General features: G+C 49.0%; 1 protein-coding gene across 2 annotated transcripts in view; it reads right to left on the bottom strand.

Moving 5' to 3' along the window:
• Positions 1-368: 368 nt before the first annotated feature.
• The window catches only part of Antxr1 (ANTXR cell adhesion molecule 1), a 182,556-nt gene continuing 156,824 nt past the window's right edge, over positions 369-26,100 (bottom strand). For both annotated transcript variants that reach the window (XM_050165398.1, XM_050165399.1), the window contains exon 18: positions 369-3,786. In XM_050165398.1, coding sequence (XP_050021355.1) covers positions 3,526-3,786 — 261 coding nt within the window. In that variant the 3' untranslated portion in view covers positions 369-3,525. The remainder of the gene's footprint in view (positions 3,787-26,100) is intronic.

Raw genomic sequence — 26,100 nt, forward strand, 5'->3', positions numbered from 1 at the left:
AGCAGTAAAGATTTTAAGCGGCTAGAAAATAATTTAGAAGAAGAATGTCTTTCAGTGTACAGAGTGACGGCTACTCTGTTTAATTAGTCTACATTTATTTTGTGCCTGTGTGTGAGTGTATGTGGGTGCTTGTGTGCTTCAGTGTGCCTGTGGAGGTCAGAGGACAACCACTCTTAGGAGTGGTTCTCTCCTTCCAGCATGTGTGTTCCGGGAATCGAACTCAGGTTGTCAGGCTTGGCAGCAAGCTCCTTTGCCAGCTGAGCCCTCTCACCAGCCTGCCAGCTATTTCCTTATAACCCCTTGGTAAGTACTTGAAAAAACGTGTACTTTATTTTAATGACAAGCACACAAATAAAAAGGAAAAGAGCTGGTTTTAGGTATTTATTAATATTCTTTTAAAAAAGCAACTTCCAGGGTATACCATTGTACAGGTTCAGCCTAGTCTCCTACAGCACGGTACAGTGATGTCTTTCATAACAACGACTCGGAGGTGCTGAACATCCATAACTAAATTATCATAGAAAAAGAGAAGAGTCTAATGTTATGTGCATCCAGAAATCATATTCTAATGCTTTGAAATCATTCTCCAAGCATGATAGTGTAGCCAGACTCAGACAGCTAAGACAACAGCTGGCCAGAATGCTCCCTTCCTTTCCCTTCCCTTCCCTTCCCCCTGGTGAGTACGAACAGGCTTGCTAGGGTTTGCAAACGAATTCCACCCTTTTACACAGCATGAATTCCTTCTGCTCCTGAACTGTTGGCCAGTATCTTACACTCATCCTTTGATGGACTTCCCACCACCACGTTGTGTGCAGGCAGCAAGTGAAGATGATGTCTGCTCCTCCTAAGGGTCCGAGTGAGACCACCTCCCTGGATGAGAGCCAAGACTTTCCATTGGTTTACAGGTAGCTTTGTCCCTGGTGCCTGGGAGGACCCTGTTAGTGAGCGAGCTGTCAACAGAGGGACTGACCGCAGTTCTCAGCAAGGCTGTCATTGATGTTGTGTAAATGAGGGTGTCGTCGGTTCAGTAACTATTGGTACATTAAAGCAGTATAGTCGTGGGAAATCAACAAGCACAGCTTGGAGAGTAACCTGCCGTGAAACATCACTGGCTTTAATAATTTACTACAACTGTTCTTTTTATTCACACCTATAGGACGTGCTTCCATCTGTCACGTGGAATATGAATATATACAACAAAATTTGGCTTTTATATAAAAAACACTCCATAAGGACAATAACAAGGGGTCAAACAAATAACACACATGGTTTCCTAATTAGAACCACCATCTCCTGTTGCTTACAGGGAACGACATAGAACCGATGGACTTTGTAAACCAGGTAGACTTTCCTGCCCAGAGTAGCCTACTATGAAAGGTAGTAACCTTGTCCAGTTTCTAGAAACTTCTAACCATAATTCTGAATGACCAGGGAAGACATACTGAGTCAATTCTAAGGTCAAACCTTGCAAATTCTTCTCAGAATCACCATGTACCAACATTCCTTATTCCTCAGACACTTTACTATGGCCTCTTGGGAAACTCTACAGGGCACAGGGTGGCCTGCTGCCTTCCCTGGAGCCCACTTTTGTTGAACAGCAACGCCAGCATCTTGGTTCAGACTTTCTTATGGCCACACAAATGTGCAGTCGTGGTGTGGGGGGACCCGTTTTGTACTGCCAGCAGTCAAAACAGTAGCCAAGGGGGAGGGGGCTCATCATCCGCATGCTGTAAGCCTGGGAAGCCCATTCTCCTGGGAATGGGTGTCTGGGGCCCAGCAATGCCACCACCCTTGTTTAATGAGGGACTTGCACTAAAGAAGCTTTGTTCAGTAAGAGTAAGGGAGGTAGCGTCCCTAAGTCCTGAAAAGCAGGGCATGGCGAGGTCTGGGGTACAAAAGTGTCACCGCGGCCATCATGGGTCATGGACTTAGGCACCCCTAGGTCGATTCTCCCCAGACAATACCTATCATGCCGGTAGCTCACCCATTCTCCTCTGCTTCTCTAAGGTGGGGATTGCAAATAGTGTTTATCTCTGTCAATTCTAAGTGATGATTGACAGACCATTAGAGCTGCGGTTTGAAGTACTGTGGCAAAATATCATTGGGCTAAACTGAGAAGTAGTCCTGAGGCTAATTAAAAATGTCGGCCTGGGGAACAGGAATTGGCGCCTACAGAACGCACCACATCTGACGCCTCTGCTCTAAACAAGCAGAAGGAAGGAGGCTGACTTGTTCTTAAGGGGTCTTTGTGGACCGCAGCCTAAAGCACAGACACAGTCCCTAAACCTATTTATTTTCTATTTATTTTCAATTTTTTGTTCCAGCGAAGAGTTTATAGTTTTGGGTGCCTGAGACGGGAATTTCAGGACCCATGGAAAACTGAGGATAGGAGCAAGGTTTTGGAGGGGCTGCACACTGCCCTTGACAATGACCTCTGTTTTCATGGGTGGGTGACAATGCCCAGGATATACGTGAGGTTAAAGGTCTCACTGGTCAGGCGGCAGATGTGGAGGATGGCAGCTTCAGGCAGGGCTTTTCTGTGTTACACACAGGGTGTGTTTCAACAACCGCTAATATTTGTGAGTAGATTGAAGGGCCAAGGAGAAACACACCTGCTTCTACACACAATGGCTTGTTTCCGAGTGAATCAACAGGGAATAGTTTTCTTATCAGGTCAGGACTACTGTCTCTCGAAATCTCCTGTGTACTGAAGATGAAGGACCTTGTGACCTCATGTGATCATTTCTGACCTATGCCAAAGCCAAACCTCTATGTGTAAGGCAAATCGTTAGCAGGTTGCCTCTGACAATGACAGAGCTTGGTGGTTTAGGGACTGTGCCTGGCTGAAGCCACCTCTAGATGAACCAGCTGGATACTCCCATAAAGGCTTGCTCATCGGTGTTAAGGACCGACTCCATTAGTGTCTCAGCATGGCAACGCAACTTTCCCACCGCCAAGACTGCTTCCCTCCTCACCGGGAAACTGGGGGGTTTGGGAAGGAGAATAGAGCATGTGTTCTTATACAAGACATCCTGCAGATCCCCGGTGAATACCAGCTTGATGCACCCTGGGGACACCACACCTTTTCAGAGTTGCTGGCCAGTGCCCAGGGGTAAAGATGGCCTGGTTCCCAGTCCAAGGGTCAAGAGTCAAGTCATGGAGGAAGGTGGCATTCAGAATCTCAACCAGGTTGTTTCTTATCCAATGCCGCATTCCGTTCTCAGAAATTACTTTCTTCATGGTCTCCGTGGGACATGATCTGGTTGAGAGCATCTTGGCAGTGTAGCCATCTCTGGAACCTTCTTCTAGAGGTGAGGGGTCACAAGCTCAAAATGTGACTGCAATTGTCTCATTGTCTGTCTTCAGGCAGTTCAAAATTCCCATTTTGTTCTGCCCATCACGACTTGCTTTGCAATCGTGCCAGGTCAGTCACCACTCACCACCTTGGGCTGGGAAGATCTTTCTAACAGTAGAGGAACCTCCTCCCGGAGTTTCTCAGGCAGCCCAGAGCACAGACTTTGGGTTCTAGACAGAAGGTCTTGGAGGAGGTCGGGAGGGGGGTGGTGCCCTGTTAGGGGGCGGGGCCTGAGGAGGAGGGGGGAGGGTGGAAGGTGGGCAGGGGATGGGAGGAGTGGGGGCACTGGGGGCTGGGGGAGGGCAGTGGGGAGCAGGGGGTGGGGGTGTGTAGATAGGAGCAGGAGGTGAGGAGCTGGGGTGGTAGGCGTTGTTGAGGGGGTACTTGGCGGCCTGAGTGTTCTTCACTCTGGTAAAGTTGATGCAGCGCCCCTGGAAGAGAATCAGAGGAAGAACATGAATGGATGCTCAGCACGGTGGACCGCCTCCATGCTGCCTCTGACCTGGTGACCTGGTGCTAAGCACCGTGGACCACCACCATGATGCCACTGACCTGGCCACCTGACAATACATTGGCCACTGGTCTCTTTGAATCCTTTCCCTTCCTGGTCCAGCTGGGTCTCAGATTGCTCCAGTCCCTTTCCCTTACAGTCTTTGACCTTCTTGGGTGGGGAGAGAGGAAAGATGGCTGGCACTAGCTGGACCATGGCGTTATGGAGGGTGTCACATTTACTTTTAGCCTTGCCAGTAGGGTGTGACCAGTATTCCCTTCCCTGGAAAGAAGTTGAGGTTGAGAAACAAGAACCTTTCCCTGGCCCTTCACACCAGAATGCTTTTTTTTTGAGGGGGGGTGTGTCTGGTCACAGGACTCTTTTTAGACCTGTCCTTGTAAGAAATTCAGCAAAGACATTTCATTGATGAGTGTGTCTGTCTCCCAAACTTGGCTTCTTTTTTCATGTGTGGCTTCCTAGGGACTTAATAGGACAATGCTGAGAGACTCTTGTCCTTCCCCCAGACTCTGGAGATCACAGAGCCTGGAGCAGGCCTAAAGCAGCTCATCTTCGGCTGTGACCGCCTCCTTCTTTCACCAGGTACCTGGCCCCACACTTGCCCCATGGCAGGGTCTCTTATGCATGTTACCATCTGTGTGAACTCCCTGATAAACTCCTCCCACACTGCCAACCAGGCAAGGGAGATGGCCACCCTGTGTGTTCCTGGCCTCCCTTGGCTTCCCAGGCCCATGGGGCATCTGTGGCCCCCCAGCTCCCCACATTAGACCCTAGGAAAGGGCCAGAAGGGGAATTCAGGGGGCAGGCTGTAGAATTTAAGGAACAAGTGTGTGTGTGTGTGTGTGTGTGTGTGTGAGAGAGAGAGAGAGAGAGAGAGAGAGAGAGAGAGAGAGAGAAAGCATCCTGAGACCTGGTCTGTGATGGATCAGGAAGAAGCAAGCTTGTGGGGGATGGGAGATAAGACCCTTTCCTCTCCTGTGTGCCCCATCCTTCACGTCAGACGTCCATCTTTCCGGGAAACTCTGGCCCCCACTCTTTATTTGCTTTCTTGGCTATTTTTCTAGTTACTGTCCTTAACCACATCGTAGCCTGCAGACTGCAGCTGTTTTATCTATAACTGCTTAGCCTCTCTCTCACGACAAGAGGAGACACTCTGCTTTTCTACAAGAAACCTCCCAGAATGCTTTGTGTGGAAGGTCTGGAGAGTCACAGTCAGAATGGAGTTCTTTGAAGTCACATGGGAAAAGCAGAGGCTTTGGGAGCATTAGCAATAGTCTGGAAATTCCTTTCCAAGACATCATGCTAGCCAGAGTGTCCGGCTCAGAAAGGGCCAGACCTGACCAGACTCTATCTGTTTAGGAATTATGACATCCCAACAGGTGCCGGCACTCAAGTCCTTGGTGTGGGTCTATCACAAGGTGAAGCCAGGTCCAAGCTTTCTTGGGGCTCCACTAACTCCAGCAACCACCGGGCGTCTTCTCACTTCCCCTTCCAGAGCGCCCAGCTCTGGCCAGCTTTAAGGGTGAACACGGCAACTGTAGTCTCCACTGGCCAATCCACTCTCTCTCAGAGTTGAGTGAAGCTGAGCCCTGTTGCAGTTTTCTAACGACATTGCATAGGGCTCTTTCCCTCAAGTGCTATGACTGTCTGCCATAGTCCCACAGTGACAACCCAGAGTAGGGCTCTCCGGAGCCACCTTCTCTGCCTTACTTCCTAGACACCTAATGTGTACTAATAGCTTCAGGAACCACGGTCCCTTTAAAGATGGAGATTCTGGGAAGCTGGAGCTTAGGAGAGGACCCCTCTGCCTTTGGACTCTATAGTTGTCTCTGGGCCAATTAGTCCAGAAGGCCACATGCTTACTGCGCGGATGAGCACACGGCTTTCCCTAGAGGTTCTGTCTGCAGGCTCGGGAGCTCCTGGCCCTCCACCAATGTCTGCTCAGAGCCCATGCTGGGAGTCCAAATCCGTGATGTGGACTGGGGCTCTGGAGAACACCGGCTGCTTACAGGCACCGTGGGCGTGCTTCAGCCACCCTCAGGGAAGGGTCTAGAACAGTGTGGTGTATCACACTTGGGAAATAGCTGAATTTGGTGCTGCCCTCTGCTGCTGGGGAAACAGATGTCATAGGCAGACACAGCCTCGCCTGTGGAAGATATGCAGCTGGATGGTCTGACTCCAGGTTCAGGACTGAGCTGCACGCCACTCAAGGCTTCTATGATAAAATTAGTAAACAGGGAGTAAGTGAAACGCAGTCAGGCGGGGATGGAAGAAGCCTCAGTGGCCCCTCCTGCCTCCCTGTTGCTACATAACTGCCCTCACTCCTGCTCGCAGGACCTCCCACAGTGCCTTGCACACGCAGCTGACAGACGATACATTAGTACTTATCTTACTGAGAAAAGGTGCAGACTCAGCACCAGTGTACCCTGGAGCACTTTACAGTAAGACCGGCTCTTCAAAGAGCAGCCTGGCCCTCCGAGAGTTCTAAAAACCTGGGCCAGAGGCGCCGGCACAAACATGAGCTACTCGGAGCATAATTGGCCTAAAGATCAGTTCGCAGGGCATTTTGTTTCCCCCTCACTCCTAGTTTTCGCTTGTGAGGGGATAATAGAAACACCAGATGTCGTTAGTGTTGTACACGCCAGCAGATCTCCAGTGTTTGCTTAAAAGGTTGCTATGGCGACCAGAGCTTTCTCTCATGATACTGGACCCTTGCAACTCTGTTTAATTCTCTGCAGCACTGTTTCTGGGTGGTTTGAGTCATATCCAAGGCTGGCTTTGACCTTACTTTACCTTGCCTTCTTTATTAATGAAATAAGAAAGCCATTTTTTTTCACGCACCAGTAGCACACGCTCTAATAGAATTTTTAGTTACGGTGTTTAGCCTGCATTTATGCCTGTGTACCGTGCGTGTACCTGGAGATTGGAAGTTGTTAGGTCCCCTAGAACTAGAGTCACAGAGGGTTGTGAGCTACCACATGAGTCCTAGGAATTGAACTTGGTTGATCCTCTGCAAGAGCAAGCAGTGCTCTTAACCACTGAGCCCCCTCTCCAGCCCCTTTGGTAGAATTTTAAGAAGACCTGGGGATAGAACTGAAGGGTAGAGCATTTGCCTAGCACCCATGAGATCTTAGGCTCAATCCTCAGTACCATAAACACAAAAAAGCCAAGAGGAAAATGTAACAATCTCTTGTAACACAATGGGAGGGTTATCAGAAATATCCCCCCCACACACATTGTCTATGAAGCATCCATGAGCACTTCAACATCCTATGAGTGAGGCATCATTATCTCCACGTGGAGAAATGAAAGGGAGGGCTCAGGCCTATTTAAATAATTTGTTCAAAACCACACAGGCAGCAACAGGTGGGGTGGGACTAAAGCCTAGTTCTGCATGGCCCAGGAATGCATTCTTTTACTATTATCCTGGCTATGAATAATAAGTGCAAAAAGATACCCGAAGGACCAATGGCTAGCTTTACACAGTGTAGCACTTGGCCGCAGTCTGTGAATTCGCCACACAGATGTGAGAGGTTGTTCCAGAATGTAAGTCTGTCTGCTCCGTTCACTCTCTAATGCAAAGTTCTTCACAGCCTCCAATGCCATGGGGGTCCTGTGACGCTGGCCTCACTCTACCTGCAGGACGTCCAGCCTGTCTTGTCCTCAGGTCTGTGGACACCTTTCAGTGGCATGGACAGTACTCGCTGCTGGTTTCACATGGCTCCCCTTGAAGCCAGGGCTCCTAATAAAACCTCAAGGTCCAAGTCGTCACTTGATAAACAATCCTTACATAGCTGTGGATCTCTGAGCAGGAGATTCTTAAAAGCTCATCTTGTCCTCATAAGCTTGCTTTTTAGAAGTCCAGGCTATGACGACAGGGCTATCTAGATATCCTTAGTTATCTTGCCACGGGTTCTCTCCCGTTTTTGGGGAGACATAATGAGGATCCTATGTGCTCCCTTTGGTCTCTCCACACCTCCCTCAGCAGATTTCTTGTCGCTCAGGCTAGTCTTGATCTTGCTACATTGCCAAGAATAGCTCTGTTTCTATTCTGAATTGTAGACCATACAAGTATGTACAGCCACACTTTTTTATGTCATGCTGGGGATGGAACCGAGGCTTAATTATTTTTTTAAAAAGGTAATTGTCCCCCTAACAAATCCCTTTGCCTAATTATGGTGTGGTTGGGACGCAGGGTCCTGCTGACCACATTCAAGGTTTCTCTTGAACTGCGGAGGGTATGGAGACAGGGAACTGGGAGTATGGGACTGTGGTCTGTCGGGGTCTTTGCTTAGTCCCTAACACACTCTTCCTGTGAGACCTAAGGAGCGTCACCATCTCGGAGGCCCTCTCTTCCTTGGTCTTCTGTGCTGGCTAGATGTGGCCAAGGGCCCTTAGCCCTGAGCTCGATGATTTCATCAGGTCTGGGTGGCTGCAGGATCCTCTGCCTGCAGTTTAATTGGATTCTTTTGGGCAGCCGGTTTGCACATCTTTTCATGTTGCTTAGCTTGGCCAGCTCCAAGCCTGCCGTTGTACTGCATATCTTCCAGCTGTTTGTTAGATTTTTGAAATATTAGGAAATTGGAGATTTCAGCATAGGAGGCTTCACCTTCCACGCTGAGGCAACTCTTCTGAGGATTCAAGCTGGCCCCTGAGTTCTGAGTTTGAGCTGTGGGATGCTGGGGAGCTAGGAGAAGAGCTTTGGGGTGAGTGTGTTTGAGAAATGTGCCAGGGGTGAGCTCATGTATGCTGAGTGTTAGGAAACATCTGGCTCTCAGGCACGCTCAGCAGAGATGGAGCTGGCCTTCGGAGATGCTTAAAAATATGCCACGGCTCCCACAAACTAAACCAAATAGTTTCCTACGAGCAGAGGTCATTCAAGGAAATTGGATTTCACAGAGAGGATACTAAAGCAATCTTGGAAAAAGTGAAACGTGCAAGCCAAGTTTCTTCTACAAATACCTGTTTTCTGATCTAGTTCTCACAGAGGGCTGCAGGTTTCCACAAGTGACAAAAGGATTAGCCGTCCAACGTTTGTTTGGAGATGGCTGTTTGGGATGGGGGTTGGGGGAAATCAGTCTGTAAAGAAAGTCTGTTTCTCAGAGAACCATGGGCTCACTGATGTCCGTTGATGAAACTGTTGAAGTTGGCACTCTAGGGATGCCTTAGGAGAGACGACATCAAAGCTACATCTCCCCACGGACACCTCTCTCCACGCTCTGAGTCACTGCATCCCTTCCCAAGTGGTTGTATCGCCTATCAATCGCAAGGGGCTTCAGACAGTTCTGAGCAAGCACCAAGATCTTGCCCTCATGAGGGTAGATAGTCCAGAGGTGGAAACAGGGCCAACGACTCACAAACAAATGGATCCTAACAGGCACGCCTGTGCTCTACGATGTTGCCATCATTGACTGGGCCAGAGGTAGGCACCTGATCTGGGTTGGATCAGGAAGATTCTCTCTCCTGGGAGTCAGAACATCCAAGGAGTAAAATGCGGGTGCGTAGAACCAACCCTGAGATGAGAAGGAATGGAGGTGAGAATTGGGATGGGCGTGGTACCATCTTCTGTGTGACAGAGAGAAGCAGAGAGGACATTTAAAACCCTCTGACTCTTGCTGTTCTCACTATTGCACATCTCAAACTGGGGTCAGGTAGTAGACAGCCCTCCCAGCCTTTCCGTGATATACTGATTTCCATGTAAATCTCCATCTATAAGTATGCATACACATGTATACCCACATTTGTGGAAGCATATAAAATGTGCATATAATAAGTGTACACACACATTCAGTTTTCTTCCTGTCTAACCCCTTCAGTGTCTCCCGCCTACAGGATATCCAGCTCTTAGCATGAGCTTGGTGGGGCTGGCTCCTCCAAATCTCTCTGGCCAACTTTCTTTTTCTGTCTTTGAACCCTACACTTTAATGTTGATCCATCATTTTAAAAGAAGACACCATTCTCTGGCTTTTCTCGTGACAACATTCATAGTTCCGTGACAGAGATAAACAGTACAGGTATTGCGTGAGCCCTGAACCCGAGAAAGTGGGCTGTCGGGATGCAGCGGACATCCAGCTCCACGCTCCCCCCTCCCCGCAGCTCGGCTGGTCTGTAACGCATTTCCTTTCCTAGCCTGCTTTTTATGTGCTGTCCGGGAAAAGGATCCAAGGTCAACTCTCTTGGTTATTTGATTCATTCTGCTGACACACGAGCTGGCACGTTCCCTGTAATCAGCCCTTTTGATGCCAAAACTAAGGGCAAGATGAAAGCCAGAGGGAGATGTTTGGCAACACGAGGAAGCTAGAAAAACGAAGGAATGGGCAGAATAAGATGGCATATCTTTAGCAAGACACATATGATTTGTCAGTAATTACTACCGAGGTATGATTTATTTCATACAAATCCCCCTTTCATCCGATCACAGAGTTCTGTGTTCTATATTTATGAAAACTTGGGAAATACATGAAGGAAAGAGGAAAAAGAGGACGCGAGAAGGAACATAGAATCCAGAATCATCTCCGTACTTTTCCACCTTAGAAAGCACAAACACCCATGGAGGGCATGTGTTTAGGATAGTCGAATTAGGCTGGGTAAAAAAAGTAAATAACACTCCCTTCTTGTATTCTGTCTCTTGCACCCAGGACCTTGGGCATGCTTGGCAGGGTCTCCGCCACTGAGCCAGGTGCCCAGCCCCTCACTTCCTTGCTATTACTTGTTCTATAATTGGGCACTTTCATAGATGTCTACCACTCACCTTAACCATATCTGCCCTCCCCCACTCCCCTTATCGACCTCTCCCTGATCTTCCCCCAGGGTCTCTCCTTTCTGGCTTCAGGTGCCCACCTCCTCCACTGAGTGCAATTAGTGCTGCCCACATGCGCGTGGCTGTGGGGTGTCCACTGATGCAGGGGGAACAGGCCAGAGGTCCCCTCTGAGAAGGACTGAGTCTCGTTTTCTCCAAAGCCAACAGCTCCTCAGCTATGGGTGTGGTCCCGGAGTCACCCCACCCCTCCTGCCTCATGCTGGGATTTCTTACTCAGCTTGCACAGGTCCTGTGCTTCTCTGATGTTTCAACCTCTCTCACACAGAAACAACAGTGCAACCATTAAACTCCTTATTGTGAGGCAGTAGGAACCCAACGATCTGTGCTGCAAAGAGGCCGTGGTAAATGATAGATGTGTTTTCATTTACCCGCCAGTCAGGAAAGGCACAGTGAGTTAGCTAAAGCACATTCGAACGGCTTTTGATACTATTGCCAATCTTTCATCTGGAAAAATGGATAATAAATGACGCTTTCAACTAAAGTTTTATGAGGGGACGGCTTTCAATGTAATGATCAGGGGAAACACAATCTCTTCTTCGGTGGTTGTTCCATAGTGCGAGGTTATGTTTTACATCCACACCCTAGTGACTAGCCTCTTCACGAGCTCTGCTCACTTCTCTACTGGGCCGTTCCCTTAAATTTTTTTAAATGACTCCCTCAGTCCAGTTCGTGCTGCCCACATGTGCACAGGTGTGCAGTCATCTACCAGGGCCTGGTCAGCCCAGCGGGGTTGAAGAGAACAACTACCTCCCCAACGCACCATGACACCAGCATTGCCACGCTGGGGGTGTAGGCTATGTGGCCCTCTCCACCTGCACTAGAACACTGCCTGGCCTGGTCGTACGCAGGCAACCACAGCGGCTGTGAGTTTATGGAAAGTATCTTTTAAGTTTTAGTTTTCTGAGTCTAAGAATGTAAAAATAAAGGTTTTTAAAATATAAAGCAAGATAATCATATTTATAGGTATTTTAGTCACATTAAATATTTTTCTATTCAATTGATGTTTTAAAAAGAAATATTTAAGCCTGGTGTATACTGGCACATGTCTTTAATCCCAACACATAGGAAGCAGAGGCAGGCGGATCTCTGTGAGTTTGAGGCCAGCCTAGTCTACAGAGTGAGTTCTAGGACAGCTAGAACTATACAATGAGATCCTATCTTGAAACAAACAAACAAACAAGTAATATTTAAAAATTTAATCAAGTATTTTTGAGGACTCAATTTAATATTTTATTTTGGTCTACTAATACAATAAATTTTAAAATTTTTCTAATGAAAGTTATCTAAATATTTTGAAGTAAACTAAAAGTTCTAGAATCATATCACTAACCTTTGATTTTGTGTGTGTATGTGTGTGTGTTATTTTATACATAGGAAACCTAAGAGCCTCCGTATCTGTGTTGAGACCCCTTTTGTTACTCTTAATATAACGTGGTTTTACACTGATTAATTTTGACGTAAAGATCAGTCAATGATGCTCACATTTCCAAAGAACTTCCGCAGAGCCCCTTTCCAGGTCTGCTGATTCTGTTTCGTTTTCAGCTAACTTGTTTTTATACTTAACTGGCTCTGTGTGTCTGTTTTCTGCGGGTTAATCTCAGTTTCTTCCCTGAGTTTTAAGCCATCTGTGTCCACTTTTTTCTCAGTCAGCAGTGGAGGGCTTCGGGGCCCTGATCTTTGGAAAGCGCAAAGGTTTCCCTGGGGTGCTCTGTTGTCATTACTTCCTAGATGCCTGCGATCTGCAGCTTTGGTTTTCTTCAGGGTCCAAAGGTAATTTGTGAGTGTTCTGAAGCTTGTAAGTGCTTTCTACAAAGTAGAATTTAATCCATCATTACTAAACTTCAGTGTGAGTGTGTGAATGAACGTGAGTGTATGTGTGTTATGATGGGAAAATATGATTTATAAAAATTATATTTTTCAGATTTTCTTGTGTGGCTTATGCTATAGTCAATTTTAATAGATTTTAAAAAAATGATGTGGAGTCTCTACTTGAGGGGTGCTGGCAAATGGGTCTCCCCTATGAGAGCCTCTCCCCTTCAGCTTGATCTTTGTAGCCCAAGGGTGGTGAGGGAACAGTAACTTTCTGCCCTAAGATTTTACACAATTATACTTGCTCAGACTTGACTTTGTTGTTCCAATCACTGGGCCTCCCAAGGGCAGCAGGGACAGACCCCTCTCAGAGCCAACTGGGCAGAGAATTCCTTTTGCGCTCTGTGGTGCCCGCTTGTCTGAAAGGACACTGCCCTGAGTTTTCCCCTTCTATATCCTGCCACCCCATCAGGGCCAGATGTCACCTGCACCTCTGTCCCTCAGCTCCTAATGGCTTTAGCAGACCTAAATGAGATATGTGATGGAAGAGGCGTGCTAGTCTTGAATGTGATTTCAAGGGCCTGGAAGTTTCTTTTCCTGGTTTCAGCACCCTGGGCTGTAGTTCTGGGATGTTCCACTTCAGAGAGCCACATGCGACATTGAGACACAGACAGGTGAAGGAAAACACCCCGAGGGACAGGTAACCCTGGGAGCTTCAGCCTCCCAGCTTCATAAGAAATCTCAGGTGGTAGCTATCTAATCTTGGACCTGCTCAAACCAGAGAACTAGAGGAAAAAATTGTAAGCTTTAGTTAAGTTAGCACATTTTAGAATAATTCTCGTCATGGAGCAGTACTGAAGGGAAGCCGCCCATCTTTGCTTGGCAGGTGCAGGTTGGTGCTATCGTGGGCTTCTCCTCTCCTTTGGAGCCTGAACTCAACACTTCTCAAGGCCCCACGGCCTGACTGGGTAGGGGACTTTACAGCCTTGACTCCCAGGAGGACAGTAAGATTGTCAATGAAAGAGGTAACCTTGGTGGTAACCAGAAGAGGTAACTCCAATGGTAACCCGAAAATACAATCCCAACAGCACCAGGAAATATTACTTCACTGGTAACCGGGAGACACAACCCCAGTGGTAACCAAGAAATACAACCCTGGCAGTAAACAGAACATGCAGACTTTATGCAACAGAGGACGCAGCATTGACAGTAACCAGAAAGCGTGACCCTGACAGCAACAGAAGACGCAGTATTGACAATGACCAGAGGTGTGACCCTGACAGCAACAGAAGACACAGTATTGATAGTATCCAGAAGATGCAAGCCCAATGATTAACAGAGGATAGAATCCTGACCATAACTGGAAGCTCCAACCCTGCTAATAATCATGCGAAACTCCTCCTGTTCCCTTGACGCCACCTTGGAGTGCACATTTGGACACCGAGGCTGCTGCGGCACAGAGAGCACTGTCCCCAGAGGGGGCTGGGTTGACATCTGCCCGTGGAAGTTCACGCCTCGACCCTGGGCCTGCACCCCTCAACCACTTCCTCCCATGTCTCCTGCAGCAGCTCAGGGGCAGGCTCCCCCAGTCCTGGAGTCATGCGAAGCTCATGTGCTTGAAATGCCAATTCGACTGCAGTGCACCTTTTTAAAAAATTACTTTACATCCCGACTGCAGCCTCCCATCCCTCCTCCCTTCCTCCTTCTCCTTCCCCTCCAACCCCCAATCCGCCCCTTCTCCATATCCACCCAGGAAGGGGCAGGCCTCCTATGGGCATCAGCAAAGCGAGGCATATCAAGTTGCCATAAGGCCGAGCTCTGCCCTCCACCCCCATATTCAGGCTGGGCAAGGCAATCCAGATAGAGGAATAGGTTCCCAGCCAACCAAAGCAGCAGGGACAGTCCCGGCTTCCGCTGCCAGGAGTCTCACATAGAGCTCAAAGTGTACAACTGTCACATGTATGCAGAGAGCCTAGGTCAGTCCCATGCAGGCTCCCTGGTGGTTGGTTCAGATTCTGGGAGTTCCCATGAGTCAGGCCATGCCCCTTTCTGCGTATTTATTTACTTGAGAACTGGCCCAGAACTCAACTTGTAGGCTAGGCTGGCTGACTAGTGAGGCTCTACACCCCTAGCCTTGAAACTTCAAGTGTGCACCAGCATGTCTGATTAAACAAATTCTTTATTTTATGTACCTAGGTGTTTTACCTCCTTGAGTCTCTGTGCACCACTTGTGGGAGTGGCTGCAGAAGAGGACACTGGGTCTCCTGGAACTGGAGTCACAGGAAGTCGTCAGCCACGCACGTGGGTTTTGGGATTCAGATCCAGATCCACTGGAAGAACAGCCAGTGCTCATAACTAATGAGCCGTCTCTCCAGCCCCTCAGACTTTCTCTGGGAACTGAACTCAAGTTTTCATGCTTGCAAGGCAAAGGCTCTACTGACTGAGATATCTCTCCAGCCCTGTTTATAGATTTTAGTTCTGAAAAAGTGTGTGTGTGTGTGTGTGTGTGTGTGTGTGCCATCAGATTGAGGAGATCAAGGGATTGTGATCAAGAGTAGAAATTGAGACCCATTAAACAGGGATTAGATCTAAAAATTCAGACCTTTTGGGTAGGAAGATAGGGGCTCAGGTAGATTCGTGGGCAGTGTTTGGAGGAGAGTTGGGTTGGCAACATTTGCTGGAGAAAGGAACTTGTAATGAGAGGTGACCCAGCGTGTTGCACCCTAAACACTGCTTAATTTTGTTCTTGTAAAACCTAGCGCTGGCATTGAACCAGCATCTCTTCATTGGAGACACGAAGTTCAACGTGCACTCCACGGGTCCTGCCAAGTCGCGCAAGGATTACTTTGCCAAAGAGCCTGGTTTTAATTGTCATTTGGATGGGTCTCAGCAATGCCATTGCTTTAATGCACTTTTCTACAATTTAAGGAAACACGTGGCACAGTGTACCGCGTGGAGGCTGAGCCAGGATGAGTGGACTTTGCTCCATCTTCCTTCTCTGGTTTTCTGTCCTTCACTGTCAAGTGTCTTGGCTATGCCTCCGTCTTCCTCCATGGTCCAGTCGAGGGCCTCTAGCTACCCAGACCCATCATTAATGCAGTATTTCTATTCATTATTTTATTTATGTTGTGGTATTTGCCTAAAAATGCTGGTGGCAAAGATACACTAAGATTGCTTAGCCAAGAGCATTATTTAGCTTGGATAGCAAAATTATAAAATTGTGATTCATTGGGTACATAGCTCGGATCTGTTCCCACTCTTACGTGCTCTCATGTCTGAAGGGAGGTTGTTTCTCCTCCTCCTCCTCTTTCTCTTTTCCCTTCTCTTCCTCCTCCTTCTCCTCCTCTTCTTCCTCTTCCTCCTACCCTTCCTCCTCCACTTCCTATCCCTCCTCCTTCTCTTCCGACTCCTTCTCCTCCTCCCTCCCCCCACCTTCTCACAGGGTGAGCAATGCTATCTTTAGGACAGCTTCTGTCCTGTAGGTATTTACATTGCTGCCCACAAAGCAGAGACAATACTGAATTGCAAAGAAAAGGAACACCTTTGCATTTGTGATTGCTACACTGCTGCCAGTGAATGGCTTAGGTATAGACTCCATGTTTGCTCCCCTCAGATTTGCATAATGAAGGACAAAAATCCCCAGTAGGATGGCATTTGGCGTCAGGTAAGAGTTTCATGAAGTCATGAAGGTGGGACCCTCAGGGTGGATCAGTGCCCTGAGAAGCAGAGGTACCCGAAAGCCTATTCATCTCCACCTGTGACAAGGGGGAAAGACCACGTGAGCTCACAGCCTGCAGGAAGCCCTCACCAAAATCCAAGTATCTCAGCATCCTGGGTTTGAACTGACAGCCTCCAGAAATGGGAAGAAATAAATGGGTTTTGTTTAAGCCACCCAGTTTACATTTTGTTATGGTGGACCAAGAAGATAGACAGGCACCATCAGTGGGTGTGTCCTGGCTAGGATCTCAGCACTTCACCCATGGTCCATCATCCAACCCCACACAGGGACCAGTTATGAGACAGAAAGTTACAGTCTCACTGAACCCCCACTCACTAAGTCCTGACACCATGGGAGACTGCTGCCGAGCACCCATGGCGCCCCTCTGGGTGCTGGTAAACAGTGCTAGCCTGACTCCACAGACCTGAATAATGTGACAGGGTCTCCGTGCAAGTGAGGGACATGGAGGGGACAAATCCAGTCTGTCTGACTCTACCTTCTCTTTTAGATTGGAGTGAAGGGACAGCACAGCCACTCAGTCACCTACCCGCGATTTTCTTTCGGTCCCAGTGCGCCTTAGCCTCCTCCCTCCTCATCCCCATACCACTGTTCTTCCCTAAGAACTTTAGCGTTCCAGATGCTTTCCCAGGGCCAGCGCGCTGGGCACCTTCCACCCAAACCCGCCTGTCCCTCAAGCCTCTCCCTCACAATCCTCTGGGCTTCTATCGTGACAAGTCTCTGGACTGGTCCACGAGATTGATGGCGGTGGTTTCTTCACAGGTTATTCTTTCTGCCAACACAAAAGATTACAAGGACAGAGCTGGACAGCTCTCTACTGTTTCCTTTCCCTTCTTTAGCAGTAGAGATTGAGTCGCACTGGGCGGGTGGCCCTGTTTCCCAGTTTGCCTTGTACAGGGTGGTTAGAGAGAGTAAGTGACACCAAGAGACCTGGCCTAGTGGGTGGGGAATGGGCGTGGCCTCCTTTCCAACAGTGTGACGGTGGACGTGACATAGACAACTCTGGGCTGTGTCTTCTTCCACTCCTGGGATAAAGACTGCCCTTAGGGTCTGGTGGAGTGGCAAGGCAGAAGGCCTCTGGGCCCCTGGCCACATGGGGATACCATCTTGTTTGGATTTGTTATTTTGAGCTTCGGCTGGATCAGCTGACTTTCTATCAAAACTTATATAATTTAAGAAAAACACTTCTAAAAAAAGTGTTCTGTTGCAAGGGAGAGGCCACAGCACTGGGCATCTAGGGGCAATGGCAGTCTCTCACAGTGACATCCTGGGGTTAGGCAGAGCTTTGGGGGTGCTTCCTCATTCTGGCTAGGAAGCTGGCTGTCCAGCGGGAACGCTTGCTCTGTTCTCAGGTGAGCCTTGCTATGACCCCGCCTGCCTCCTCAGCTGAAACCAAAGACACACGTCTCCGGCGTGCTGGAGGCTCACATGTGACATCTGCAATCGCATGGTCAGAGAAATGGAAAATTTATAGCTCCAGGAATCTGGGATTCATTTAGGAGCATTAATTTAAATTATCCAACCTCGAAATCATTTTCAGGCCTCCACTAGGTTCCAATAGCTTTCTCATTATGCAACCATGTAAAGCTGGCCCTGGAGTGAACCTGCGCCCTGGTACCGATCAGCCTCATGTCTGTAGTTGAGGAGACACCTCACCAGTTCAAAATCTGTGATGCCCCAAGCTGAGCTATGTTCTCTGTGACCCAGGGAGAAATCACTTAATGCCCTCCTTGGATTACACGAAGACTCTTTAAAAGGGAGCCCTGTCCTAAAGCCTTTAGAGAGAGGCAGGCCGTAAAGGACAACAACACTGCTTGAAACCTGGAGAGAAACAGTCTTGATAATTACTAAATAAAAACAAGTTAGGTGGTGGTGGGGGAGTGGGTGGGTTGTGGGACGTAAGCCCAGGGCTGCAGGCGTGCTAGGTAGGGGCTCTGTTGCCTGGCTAGGTGCCCAGCCCTGATGGATCTTATTTGTTCATTAGTACTAGACGCAGGAAGGGACTCTGCTGGTGTCTTCTGTGCACAGAAGTGAGGATTGTCTGCACTAGGACACAGGCCCCCTGTAGGCCTGCCTGGCTTTACATGGCTTCATAATGAGAAGGATATTGGAGCCTAGTGGAGGCCTGAAAGCAGTTTTGAGGTTGGATACTTTAAGTGAATGTGCCCAGAGGAGGGGCACTGCCCGTTCCTCCTAGTTGTTCAAGGCCTTACGGGGAGGGCAGACGGCATCCCAGGTGCCTATCTGGGCTGTGGTACTGCCTTTGCTTACTCTCCAGTTGCCCACATTTCCGGTCACTGTTTTGGTACCCAGAGGAGCACTTCCAATGAGCCAAGGATACCTTTGGGACAAGAGTGACCTGTGTGGCCCCCCTGCTTTTATGTCTAACTCCATGGCCTTCTTCACATGACTGACTGGCCTTTCACTGGGCTCATAAAGGACAGAGATGGAGCTGGGCTTCACAGAGCCTGCTCAGAGACCAGACCTGGAGTGAATTCAGCCAGTGACCCCAAATAACCCCGAGACTCCTGGGAGAGGAAAGGTGATCTCATGCTTAGTAAGACCAAGGTTGCTCAGCCTCTGGAGACCCAACTGGGAGTGGGGGTGGTTTGGCCCACTGTCCCTCTGAGGCTGTGGTCACTGCCCCCCTCCCATCTAACTGCGGGAGAGATTGCTGAGGCTGACAGATGTGGCAGGGAAGGAGGCGGAGGAAAGAATGCAGCTGTGGGGTGGCCCTGAACCGCTCACTGGTTCTCTGGAAGCTTCTGCCATAGCCACTTCCACCTGGTGCCTTGGTGTTTTCCAGCCGTTAGTTTTTAAGCTTGGCACCTCATCATGATATCTGGTCTTAAACCTCGAGAAAAGTGCCAGGCACTCCTTGGTGTTCAGTTAGCAGACTGACTGAGGGAGCTGAGGGACGATGCTGTGGAGCTCCAGAGGGACCTCAGGTTTGCACCCGTTCTCAGCTCGGTCCCCACTTCCATCCTTTCTCTGCACATCTCCCTGTTGAGGAGGTACGCACCCTCCCCTGTCACATGTCCCACCCAGGCAATGGAGCCAAGCCAAATTAAGACTTCCTCCTTAAGGCATGTTTCTCGGTTAGTTTGTCGTGACGATGAAAGCAGGCACAGCCTCAGGTCTCTTGTCCTGAGACACTCTCTTCCCGTCCCTACACACACGAGCTCAGACCTCGTCCAGGTTTGATAATTACAAATTGAGGAGTCCTTTAGGACACCTAACGGAGATGCCTCTTAAGATGCCAGACGTTAGCAAGGCACAGTCCCCAGATACAGGCATCGGCTGGTGAGGGGGCCATCAGAATAATAATTATCTATACTTTTGAGGCCATGCCATGGCCTCAAGCACCATGAAATCTAGTTATGAGGCCTGTGGACAGGGACATGGGGATGGGACAGACAAAGAGACCAAGGTATAAGGAGCGCTGAGGGCTGGCTGGGCGGTTAGCACAGGGGCTGAGCCATCTTGCTGGCCCGGAAAGGTGACGTTTCTAAAAGTGCCCGAGGCCCCAGGCGTATGCTCTGAGGACCAGAGAGCAGTGTATGGGGTCTGAACTAGTGTTGCATGAGTCTAAGTACTGCCCCATAGCTGTCCAGCACCCCATGGTCCCTGTTTGTGCAGATCACCTGAGCTAGTGGTGGGGCCAGGGGCTCTTAGATGCAGAACGAGCCTGGGTAGCAGTTTCCGGGTACAGCTTTCAGGGAGCAGAGTCATAAACTGTGCTGCTTCTTCAGTAGTCAGACACCCGACTCCTGACGGGGCAGTATCAGTATGCCCACAGGCAGAGGTAAGGCTGGCGACTTCCTCGGTCACTCTCTCTACCTAGCTTTTTGAGACAGGGCTTTGCACTGAACCTGGAGTTTGCCGACTCAGCGAGGTTGGCTGGCCAGATAGCCTCAGGCATCAGCCTGTTCCCACCTCTGAGGTGCTGGGCTTACAAGTGTGCACGGCTGTGCTTGGTAAACAAACAAAAGACAAGAATAACAAACACCCACATCCTGGAAATCAAACTCAAGGCTCTATTCCTGTATGGCAGGTACTTGACTCCGCCCTTTCCCCAGCCCAGGCGTGATATCTTTTTATGGGAATAAAGGCACAATCTCCAGAGTCTGCAGGCATTGATAGACCTTCTGAGGAGATCCTGATGCATTTTAGGATCGTTTATTGTATTTATTTCTGGCTTGTTAAAGCAGAGATAACCCAGGATCAGTACTGACGCAGGTCAACTGTGAAAGACTGCCGACACGGTGGCCTGGTTTTATCCCCAGTAAGAGACCCTGGCCATATTGTCACAGCAGACAGTAGCCATAGTGACTGTGGACGTGGCAAGGTGGAGGGGATGACACTCACTCTTCACACACCAGAGTTTAAAGCTCACAGGGGCATAGACAGAATTTTGCTCACTTAGTATGAACAGCTCTGAATCTGAGCACACCCGCAGGCTCCCAGGCCAAACAAATCACCTGCGACCTTCAGCTCCTTCCTCTCCAGAGAAGTTGGTGTTTAGATGTTTTTACTCAACATTTCAGTTTGGTCACTTCTATTCTAAGAATACAACATGTAAAGGAAGAAAACAGTCTGCACTTAAAGATCTTCACTATTAAGGCTATTTTCTTTGCCATGTGCTCTTCAAGATGTTTTTCACGAGGCCCTTATCTAAACAGGCTCGAACCATGATCTCCTCTCTGGATCAGCCTAACAAAAGACATCTTGCGTTGTGATTGGTGATTGGTGTCTTCCCTGTGGGCTTTGCTGGCACCTGTCTGTGTGAGTGAAGCGGCAAAGGCAGAGCTTCTGTCTCTCCAGGATGGTAAATTAGCAGGTGGGAAATTCCCATATGAAAGAGGAGAGATGGCAGGGTGTGTGGAGGAGCGCAGATGTAGGGGTGTGTGGAGGGGCGCAGATGTCGGGGTGTGTGGAGGGGCGCAGATGTCGGGTGTGTGTAGGGATGCAGATGTGCAGTATAGGATGGACTAATTGGTGCACAGGGATCCTCATGACTCAACTGTCTCATTCTTTAGTCTCACAGTTAGCTGGGACAGGCTCCCAACAATCCCTGTTCAGGAGACAGTAGACCAATGGGGTCTGTCCCTACCACACACCAGGAAGGCGACTGTGTTGCAGACGTTCATTCTAGGCTGTATACTTAGGCCAAGATGTAGACTGGACATTTTGAAACACCATTTTAAAGAGGTAAAGAATTAAGCATCCATATGCTTGTTCAAAGAGCTTTTTAAGGACATCTGGGCCTTTGAGATGCCTCAGTGGATACAGGTCCTTGCTACCAAGCCTGATGACTTGAGCTCCACCCCTGGGTCTCTGGAGTGGAAGGAGAGAGCCAACTTCTGCAAGCTGTCCTAGGACCTCCACAGGCTGCTGTGTATTGCATGTGTGCTAGTAGACTCTCTCTCTCTCTCTCTCTCTCTCTCTCTCTCTCTCTCTCTCTCTCTCTCTCTCTCTCTCTCTCTCTCTCGGATGTTGCAAAAGCACAGTGACCCCAGTGTGTAATTAGCATAAGCTACAAGGAGGCCCTTCGTGTTCTATTTACAATCTGCCACTTTGTTAGTGCCAGAGATGTCAAAGCAATAATGTTCATTGCTCTCCCTACTCACGGGAAGATTGGTCTGCCTACACCCTGCTAATTTCTCCTTCCCCCAGGTGCCGACGGCAGTGTCTGGTGGATGAGAAGAGACTTCTGGGGGATGATGCTGCTCCAGTAGCAACTGTTTATTTTCCCCGAGGAAACTTGAGGTCCAGCATAGCCTTGTCTTGAGCCCTCCTGTATCTATGAGTTGAGCCACTAAGAAGATAGTTTAGCCACAAGCATGAAGTTTCTCTAAGGTTAGAACACTATTGGAAGTCCCTATATGAATATCGTTAAATTTGGATGCTTACTTAATAGGTAAAACATTAGCACACACATGAACCAAGAGACCTCACCTTAGTTGGCTGCACACATTTACGAACCATGTCTCTAACTCTAGGTTTAATAAAATGCAAACCGATACTGTCTATAGTTTGAGACAACTTGCCGATAAAAATTTCCTTCTAGTGTCTGGCTTTTGTTTTCAACAACAAGCCTGTTTAGAAAAACACACAAGGTTGGGCTGGTGAGATGGCTCAGTGGGCCAGGGCACTTGCTGCAGCACAGTGGCCTGAGTTTGATCCCCATGGTAGGAGGAGAGAACCAACCCCTCCAAGTTGTCCTCTGGCCTCCACTTTCTCTCTTGGGTATGTGTAAACACTGCCCTCCCCCCAATAAATAACACACACTATGATGCTTTTTGAGGGTCTCAAGATATCAACCCTACAAAGACCCATGGTGAGTTTGCACTGAGCTGTCTCAGCAGCTCTGGCCTCAGCGGGACTACAGGGCTGGCTTTGACTTTCCATGCTGATGACTCTTAGCTAGAGGTGCCTTCCACATGGGGCGAGGGTGGAACAAGAGGCCCCATCAACACAACAGTAGTTAGGAAGAAAAGTCAGCTGTGGCATGTAAGTAAAGAGAACCAGCTGAAGAAGTACCCTTGAGCCGACACGGGAACCCACAGCCTGTCACGGCCTGCACTAAGAGCAGATGTGCTGTGACTATCCACCTACAGCAAGGCTTCTCAGGACACCCAGAGGACTATGAAGCCTCGCAGAACAGCGCCTTGAGCACAGAACTCCTCTGGACTGCCTGCTAATGGCAGGTGCAAAGCACCTTGGTCCGGGTGAGCAGGAGAATCTGACCCTTAGAATTAGGAAGGTTGTCAAACAGGCGGCTGTCGCTGGGTTTATGGTGAAGGACCAAAGACTGCACCAGAGTGGTTGCAGCAGAGCTTCCCATTGAGGAAGATCTACTCCTTAGCCAGCCGGTTAAGGGAAGAGATGCTTCAGTTTCTTTCATGTGTGTGTTTGTGAATGAGTGTGTGCACACACTTGGCGTATGTGTGCTTATGCTTGTATGTATGTGTTATTCTTTTTTTAAAATGTATCTCTGTGTGTCTGGGCTTTGTATGTGCACCATGTTGTGCAGTGGCATCAGAAGAGAGCCTTGGTCCCGGAACTGCAGTTACAGGCAGTGTGGGCCACCGAGTAGGGTCCTCTGCAAGAACAGCAAGAGCTCTCAACGGCTGAGGCATCTTGGAGACTGCGTCTTAATTGCTGGACTGTCTTCCCAGCCCCTTGTCATTTCCTTTCTGGTAGGTACTGGGAAACTAGCTAGTTCCTAGGGCCTATTTTCCCTCATAAGAGGAGACACATGTACAAAGACGTCCTTCTAGCCAGAGGAGACACATGTACAAAGACGTCCTTCTAGCCATGACAGGGGACTTGTGTCCCATCATTCTCTGTGCAGGTTCTGAATGAACACGAAACCCTTGACAAAATCATCAGGACTGGATAAGAAACAGTTCTTTCCATTAAAGGCTGGTGGGGGGAAGGTACCTGCCATGACCTGTGAGGGCTACGCTGTTGGGTCTCACTGTGCTCTGAGTGTATGCAATCTGAGTGTGTCTGTATTTAAGTATAAAATTTCTGCACCCCAGCATGAGCAAACCAAAGAGCTTTCTGGGGTCAACACAGACTGGCTAGTCAGGCGAGGCATCTGGCTTGTTTTAACTGGACCCAAGCCTTGCCGCCTTTGGCTGGCTCCTGCCTCGAGTGCCCCCATCCCAATTAGGAGTCTAGGGTAGGTGGGGTGGGATAGTTAACAGGCTGTGGTTTCTGTAAGTCTTTACTCACACTGTGAGTTACAGAGGCCAGATGCCTTGGGTGGGTTTCACCTCTGGAGCTGGCTTCCTGGCTGCTGGGGTTTCGTTCTCAGTGTGCCTCCAGACCCCTGCTGGAGCCAGTCACTGTTAGAGCAGGGAGTGGAGCTTCTGCTGGGCACTTTAGGGATAAGTAACCTGGTCACACCCACCCAGGGCACTGCCTGGCATTCAGTCAGGAGAGCTGAGTTCTCCAGCGCTCTCTGACAGCCGGAACCCATGGCGTGCTGCAATGGCTGCTGGTGGATGACAGTGGCGTCCCCTTGTTGACAAATCTTTGACGTGAGACTATGAAACGAATTCCCAGCTTCCATCCATATATATTAGAACTGAGAAATAAAAGAACTCCCAGGCATTCCCTTGAGAACTTTAAAAAAAATGGCCCTAGAAATCAGCCCAGAACACTTAGGCCACTGCGGTTGAAACCCCCCAGGGTGACAGTTCTGCGCTTTTCACACAAGGACTCTCTTTCCCTTGGTGGCCTCATGCCTGTTCCTCTTTCTCTGAGACAAGAGGCCTCAGTGAATACCAGACTTCCCGGGTGAGTTCCCGAAGGGCTAGGGACAGCTTGGAACCTCTGCCCAGAAGACACCCCGTTGTGTACCAGAAAAGGTGTGTTCTTTGCTTTTTATTTTATTTTATTTTATTTTTTTTAGTATTTATTATGTATACAATATTCTGTCTGTGTGTATGTCTACAGGCCAGAAGAGGGCACCAGACCTCATCACAGATGGTTGTGAGCCATCATGTGGTTGCTGGGAATTGAACTCAGGACCTATGGAAGAGCAGGCAATGCTCTTAACTACTGAGCCATATCTCCAGCCCAAGTTGTTCTTCTAGAAATCAGCAGGGGTTGCTCTCAGGGACTCCATCTGACCTGGGGCTGCAAAGTCACAGTCCTGGAGGCTGAAGGAGACCACAGAAAACCTCTCGGGATTTTTTTGCTGTGAGAACAGAAGCTGAGGAAGAGAGTCTTTTCTACAGGCTTCCCAGGACCTAGAAAAGTAACCCAACTGTGTCCCCACGAATGTCCCCCTTCCATGTGTGCTCTGCCTTTTCCCGGCTCTGGCTCATAGGAATGGATGGATGAGGTCACCTCTTTACAGTAACAGCCATGCAGATGTGTGCCAGCCACCACGTGAGCGCTTCCTGTACAGAACCGCGTCGACTCCTCAAAGCTCTCCATGAGCTCATCTCTCGGGTTAGGGAACAGCACACACTGAGGGGGTCGGCTTGATCGTGACATCTGTCCTTACACTCTCGGCTGAGCCACCCTGAGCTCTAACTGGGTGTTGCTAATACAGAAATAACCACACAGAACTGAACTCCCTAGTGGGGAACACCCCATCCCACTGATAAAACCTAGAGGGAGAGAAATGAAGACGCCATATCTGTGACCTAGACACAGCCCGCAGCAAGGGCAGGAGGTCCTGAAACCTTAAGCAATTTTGGTGGGAACTGCTGACTGGAGCCCTTGGCAAGAGCCTACACACATTATTAAACAGATGGCCCCTAAGCCCCAAAGACAGGAAACAGTGGTCACCCTGCGAGCAAAGGTTTGCAGAGAACAAACTGTGCCAAGCCTCATTTTTTTCCCTGCAGCCCTTACTGGATTCCCAGTCTTGCTGACAGCTGTAGTTTATCTGTAGCTCAGCAAATGAGTCCACACTGTGGCAAAGCGCATTTGTAGCGAGGATGATGATGGGGGCATCACAACTGGCTCCGAGGAGGTTAAACAACAGCACGGCTTGAGTGTTGGCTAACGTAAGGGTGGCTGATGACAATGGACATTTGTTCTGTGAGCTGGGTAAACAGTTGGTCGCGCCATTAGATCTACCGGGAAGTGCTTAGCGGCCCTGTGAAAGGCTTCTTTCTTTGGTTCAGCAAATGCTTATAGAATAGATGACCTTCGGGAAGTGGAGGGCACAGTCTGCTCCAATCAAGGGGGAAGCTGCCTCTACCGCTCATTTTCTCTGAGCCCTTGGTAGTGGTGATGGCTGAGGGTGCTTGAGACCTACTTATGGTGTCTGGACACAGTATTTCACGAGCACCCAGGGACCCTGTGAAAAAACTGTGTGGCTATATTTGTTGGCTTGTACGTTT

The sequence above is a fragment of the Alexandromys fortis genome, unplaced genomic scaffold (assembly GCF_014885135.2).
Source record: "Alexandromys fortis isolate MF-2015 unplaced genomic scaffold, M_Fortis_MF-2015_v1.1 scaffold_158, whole genome shotgun sequence".
Classification (NCBI taxonomy): domain Eukaryota; kingdom Metazoa; phylum Chordata; class Mammalia; order Rodentia; family Cricetidae; genus Alexandromys; species Alexandromys fortis.